This window comes from Gracilinanus agilis, chromosome 1 (genome assembly GCF_016433145.1).
Source record: "Gracilinanus agilis isolate LMUSP501 chromosome 1, AgileGrace, whole genome shotgun sequence".
Lineage (NCBI taxonomy): Eukaryota > Metazoa > Chordata > Mammalia > Didelphimorphia > Didelphidae > Gracilinanus > Gracilinanus agilis.
This window is the reverse complement of record NC_058130.1, coordinates 794951040-794957059: the sequence shown is the minus strand read 5'-3', so window position 1 is coordinate 794957059 and position 6020 is coordinate 794951040. Positions and strand designations below refer to the sequence as shown.

Sequence of the window (6020 nt, the reverse complement as noted above, 5' to 3'; positions counted from 1 at the left end):
TAAACTTGAACTAAGATCTCCAAGACTTCAAATTCAGCACTCTATGGATTCAAAAAAGATGACAGCAGGAAAAAGGGGAGAAAGAAAAGGAACACGAGAACAGGAAGATGAATGAGTAAGATTATCACTGAAAAAACAGGGCCACGTTAGCTGCTGTAATTCTTCTGCACATTGGACAAAGAAGGTGATATATGACTTGAGAAGAGTTTGAAATAGTTGTTCTGGGAAATAAGATAATTATTTGATCCATCTACAGTTTCTTTTCAATTTGTAGTCTAAATTTTTCAGGAATATGTATGATCAAAATCTTTTTTCTTTTCATTATCTTCACAAAGACTATCTCCAGTATGAATTCTCTGATGGTAAGTAAGATGTGACCTTTGGCGGAAGGACTTCCCACATTCATGACATTCATATGGCTTCTCTCCAGTATGAATTCGTTGATGTTTAGTGAGTTGGGTCTTTTGACAAAAGGCCTTCCCACATTCATTGCACTCATAAGGTTTGTTTCCAGTATGAATCCTCTGGTGTCGCGTAAGTTGTGTTTTCCGGCTAAAGGCTTTACCACATTCGTTACATTCATAAGGTTTCTCTCCTGTATGAATTCTCTGATGTCCAATAAGTTGTATGCTCTGGGGGAAGGTCTTCCCACATTCTTTACATTCATAAGGTTTCTCTCCAGTATGAATTCTATGATGGTAAGTAAGGGAAGAGCTATGTTTGAAGGCCTTTCCACATTCATTACATTCATAAGGTTTTTCTCCAGTATGAATCCTGTGATGGGAATTAAGGGATGAGCTGTGTCTAAATGTCTTCCCACAGTAACTGCATTCATAAGGTTTTTCTCCTGTATGAATTCTCTGATGTCCAAGAAGCTGTACGCTCTGGGGGAAGGCCTTTCCACATTCATGACATTCATAAGGTTTTTCTCCAGTATGAGTCCTTTGATGTAGAGTAAGGTAAGTGCCTCGGATGAAGGACTTCCCACACTCATTACACTCATAAGGTTTCTCCCCAGTGTGAATTCTCTGATGTTCAGTAAGATATGCACCTCGGCTGAAGGTCTTCCCACATACATTGCACTCATAAGATTTCTCGACAGAATGACATCTCTCATGTCGAGCAAGATGTGCACTCTGAGCAAAAGTTCTCCTACATTCATGACATTCATAAGCTTTGTCTCTGGAATTAATTTTCTGATGCTCAGCAACTTGTATGCTTTGGGAATAGGGCTCCCCACATTTATCAAAATTCTTTTGGGAATGAATTTTCTGATTTGAAGTAATGGATGAACTGTGGTATATGGTGTTCCCACTTTCACTACATTCACAAGGATTTTCTCCAATATGAATTATATGATATTCAACATGGTCAGAATGATAACTGAAGGATTTCTCACATTCATCAGTCACAGAATATGTCTTCTTTGAGCAGTTTCCATTGCATTTACTTGGGCTGAAATTTAGTCTGAAGCTCTTGCTATGTCTGTTGCATTTACAGAGACCCTTTGCTATTTGTTCTCCCTGTTGAGAAGAGACTGACACTAGACTAAAGTTTCTGCCACATTCATTACATTCGTGGCCAATGGCTGAATTAAAAGAATTCTTTTGGATGATTTTTGCTTGTTGAGAACATTTCTCCTCATTGCTCTGATGACTCTCTAATATAGCATCACATTCACAGGATTCTCTCAATTTGGAGATGCAGGTACAGTCCCTTGGGAGTTTTTCCTGGGATGACGGATCCAAAAAAATGCCCAACTTTGGGGTTTCAAGTCTTGTTTTCCAGTCTAAAAGAAATAAAATATGTTACTACTTCCTGTACCCACTGCCAAAGGAATGAATGAAGCATTTTCTTGTTTGTGCTTGCTATGTATAAAGCAATGTGCTAACTATTAAGCTCTCTTTTGTGTCTAGAAAATAGTCAAACATCAAAAGAGTAGAATAAGAATGCTAAATTTGAATGGGAATTTATAGTTTACTAAAGTCACTTACAGTATTCTACCAGAAATTTTTAATGCAAGGTCCCTCAGTTATTACATTTTCTGAATGAGCCAATGAAGACCCAGTGACTTTCCAAATGTCTTCTGACAATTAGTAGCAGAACCCAATTCACACTTCCTAACTTACCTCCAAGTTCTTTTCTGTGAACAATAATGCCACCCTACAATGGAGTAAAAGTATCACAATTGGAAGTGCTGAATCGGAGGCTGGACTACTACCAAGTAGAAATGATAGAGGATTCTTGCATTAGGGAGATTAGCCTATATTGATCCTGAGTTTCCTTGAAATTCTCTGATACTAAGCCCTCCTTATTCATCAAAAATTCATTTCTGAGGTTCAGGAACACATTGTAAGGAAGAACAATGGGCTTCTCTTGATCTTTCCACACTTCCCCAGAAGCTCTGTCTGTTCTGTGGTTGCTAAGCTGCTCCCCCTTCTGCTTCTGGAGGGGGTCAGTGTCGTGCTCCTCTCCCTTATGCAACTCTTCATACAACGTATTCAGGCAATAGTGCAGAAGGTTAGTATACGTAAAGGGACAGAGCTTAAGATTTAATGATTTCTCAATAATAGAATGAAAGTGGGAATAGAAAGAAAAGGGTACAGGGCTTTGATAATCATATGAAGTAGGAAGGAAAAAGGTAAAATACAAAGAATAAGGAGAATCTTTGTAAGTGGTTAGAAGCTAGAACCAAAGAATGGCCAAAGATAAAGTTAAGGGGAACCCTCGGATAACGAACCTTTCTACTCTTAGAGTCAAACATTTCCCCCCAAAGAACCCTCCCTCCCTCTCCAGTAGACTTTTTCACTGTCCTCTCTTGCCCAAATCATGGACATTTTCAACTCCATGACCTTTATCACAGTTCCTGCATCAGCTGGGATATGACCGTCCCTTTCTATCCATTCAGATTACAAAGATATTTCTAATGGTCAGTCTTCCTCTAGAAAGCCATTCCAGTCTCTCCAGACTTCTTTATATGTCTTCTCTTACTTCTCTAAAGAGTTACCATCTTGACTGCGATTTTGGTCAGAAGCAAGTGGAGTACTCTTACGTGTGGTTAACTATGACTGTCTCAGCTTTTACCTAGGTGGCAAAACCCCACAAGTTCTAGGAACACATCTCCAACCCTCACATGCCTCTCCAGGGCTTTTGGAATTCTATATAATTAGATGGCAATCAAAAGAGACAGGTCAAAAAAATTAATGATTGAGAATTTTCTTAGAAGACAGTAGAGTAGGAGTTCATTTGGAAATTTTAATATCTTAAGCTCTAAAATACAGCAAAAAAAAAAAAAAAAGATAGCAAGAGAAAGCTAAAAATAAGTACGAGTACCAGAAATGTTAAAAAAGAAAAATATTAAATCTTTCTATTGAAAATGTCTTGATTCAGCAACCTTGATGTAGTTTTAATAAACTTTTAATTTTTAGTGGGAATTAAATATTTAGGGGATTCTAATCCTGGGGAGACTCACCACATTAAGTAGGTGCCATAGAGTCATGTGTTTTAATTTGCCAGTGTGGCAGGCAAGATTCCTAACGGGCAGAAGGCAAGGCATGTGGCGTGAGGTGTGGAGTAAAATCCTGGCCGACTAGAAAATCTTAGAGGAAGGGTTTAGACTAAACTTAAAATAGCCAATACATGAAGTGGAAGGAAGGAGGTCTCTGGCTGGCGAGCAGTACTGGAGCTTATTTATGGAAGCCATCTCTGTTGGGACCACCACCTGGGAATCCAGGAAGTAAAGGACTTACAATGTGGGCAGAGACTTTGAGTAGTTGGGCTGGCAACCCTCCTTCTTTCTCTCTTTACTAATAAAAAATTACAAGTTTAGTATAAAGTCTTCAAGAGTAATTTTTAATTAATACATTTTCTTTATCTTGAGTTCTGCCTCATTAACCCAGGTAAAAGTTCAAAAGAAAAGAATTTTTCTTTCAAGAATGAAGACCAGCTGGTATGTGTCTCCAAGTTCCTGGAGTCCATCCAAAACACAGATGATGGGAGGAATTAATTTCCTGCCACTTCTACATACTCCTTGTTCAGCTTTTTTAATCCCATTAATCTTCTAAAAACATTTATTGATGTTTTTTGTCTTTATATGACTGGAGATTTGACAATATATCCCCAACCCATAAAGTGAGCCATGCCTTAAACAAAGCACAAAAGAGGGGGTGAGGAGGAAGAAGTTCTTCCATAAGAGCTGAATCCGCCAAGATATGCAAAGTGCCAGATCCGCAGGCCCAAACCTCTTCCCAGAAATGGAAGCCGTGCATTTTCTTTTCTATTGTTCGGAGTCAAATTTGCTCTTGATTTTTATTTGTGAGTATTTAGTTTCTCCCTGGTTGAAGTTATTGGTCTTTCTAGTTACACTGTGGTAGTAGGATGTATATTATTTTCCTGTTACTGTTTATATCACTTTTCCTGAATTCACAATAAGCCTTCCCAAGGTTTTCTAAATTCTCAATGCTTTCTTACAGTCAAGGAATATTCTATGACCTTCATGTACTATACTTTGTTTGGCCATTCCTCATATAATAGGTATCTCTTTTTTAATTTGGGGTACTTTTGCACCCCAAAAACGTAGCTATAAATAAATATTCTGGTGTATGCGAGACAGACTTCCTTTCCCTTTGTCTCCTTACGGATATAAGCTTAGGAACAGGATCTCTGAATCAAAGGGACATTTTAGTCACTTCCACAGAATACCTGCAAATGCTTTCCAGATCGTTTGGGCCAATTCTACCGATGCAGGGTCCAAGTTCCCACGTCCTTCCAGCAATGACTATTCTGATAGAATCTGGTATATCATTCTACAATATTCCCTTAGAATCCTGGAATCAGTGTTAGGAGAGATGCGTTGCCCAATTAGTTCAACCCAAATCTAAAAAAGGACACACCCAATTTTACCGGTCACACTAACCGCTAGATAACCTCCAAAGAACAGAATTGGAGTGGCTCCCTCGGGAGGCCCCCCAGTGATCCTACTTACAATTTCAGGACCCAATCAGGTAGGTCATCCCGACTGAGTCACTTCAACATAGAAAGGTCAGGTCCTATCCATTATCCCTCCTGGCCCTACCCCTCGGGGAACACTCCCTGGTACCTCTTTCTCTTGTCCTTCCCAGAAGGGGCAAAATAATCCTTAGTTTGAGGCTCGCTCCATCTCTCTGTAGCCGTTCCCATAGAGAATCCGTAGGGCGGGTCCCTCTCCGTGCTGTCTCACCCAGGCCAGGACTCTGGCATGCCTGGAGATGCCGCCTTCCTCCTTGGGGCTTCCACAGAGGGGCCGTCGTGCCCTAAATCAAACTCTCAAGTCAGAATTCTGCTCTTCCCATGATCTGGAGCTCTGAATTTGGAGACGATCCTTTCAGGCAGGGAATGCTAGGCTTTGAGGTAGGAAGAGCAGATCCAATTCTGCCTCGGATGCTTACAAGCTATGTGAACTTGGCTACGTCATTTAGCCACTCAAACTCAGTTTGCTCATCCGTAAAATGGAGTGAGAGCAGCCTAAACTGCTCTGCCAACCTCAAAGCACTGAATAAATGCTCTCTAGCTTCATGTCTCTGCCTCAACTCAAACCTAGAATATTTTTCATCCTCCGTTTTCTAGCCCCCTCCGTTCTCCGAGACCCCCGTGTCTGCTCTAGGCTCTGTGGAGGTCAGAAAGCTGAAGGCAGAGCTTGGGGCACGGACATCGGCTCCAGCTACGGCCGCACGGACAGAGCCACGGACAGAGCCACGGACAGAGCCACGGACAGAGCCACGGACAGAGCCGGCCAGCGTCTCCTCGGGCTTCCCTTCCAGCCTACGCCCCCACACCTCAAGTGTTCACAGTGGCCAGCTTTGTTCTGGGTCGAATAAGCGGGCCCGGCCCAAAGTAGGTGTTTCCTAAATGGGAACAGGAGAGGAAATCGGGGCATCTCACTATGGATCCAAGCTGCTCTCCGAGTGAGAAGCCTCGGGTTCAGGTCTCACCCCCAACCCCTAATGGCCGTGCGGCCGTCCTGGAGCCTTTGTGACTCTCGG

The 6020-nt window shown here is 41.5% G+C and overlaps 1 protein-coding gene across 1 annotated transcript; it reads right to left on the bottom strand.

Annotated features, from left to right (window-relative positions):
- Window positions 1-338: 338 nt before the first annotated feature.
- LOC123230533 (zinc finger protein OZF-like) lies at window positions 339-3556 on the bottom strand (the record flags this gene model as incomplete). The annotated part of the gene is made up of 3 exons (XM_044656668.1): window positions 3473-3556; window positions 2130-2163; window positions 339-1789 (listed from the first exon to the last, which is right to left on the bottom strand). Coding segments are annotated over exons 1-3 (1569 nt in total), but the record flags the coding sequence as incomplete, so codon positions are not given.
- Between the last annotated feature and the right edge of the window lie 2464 nt (window positions 3557-6020).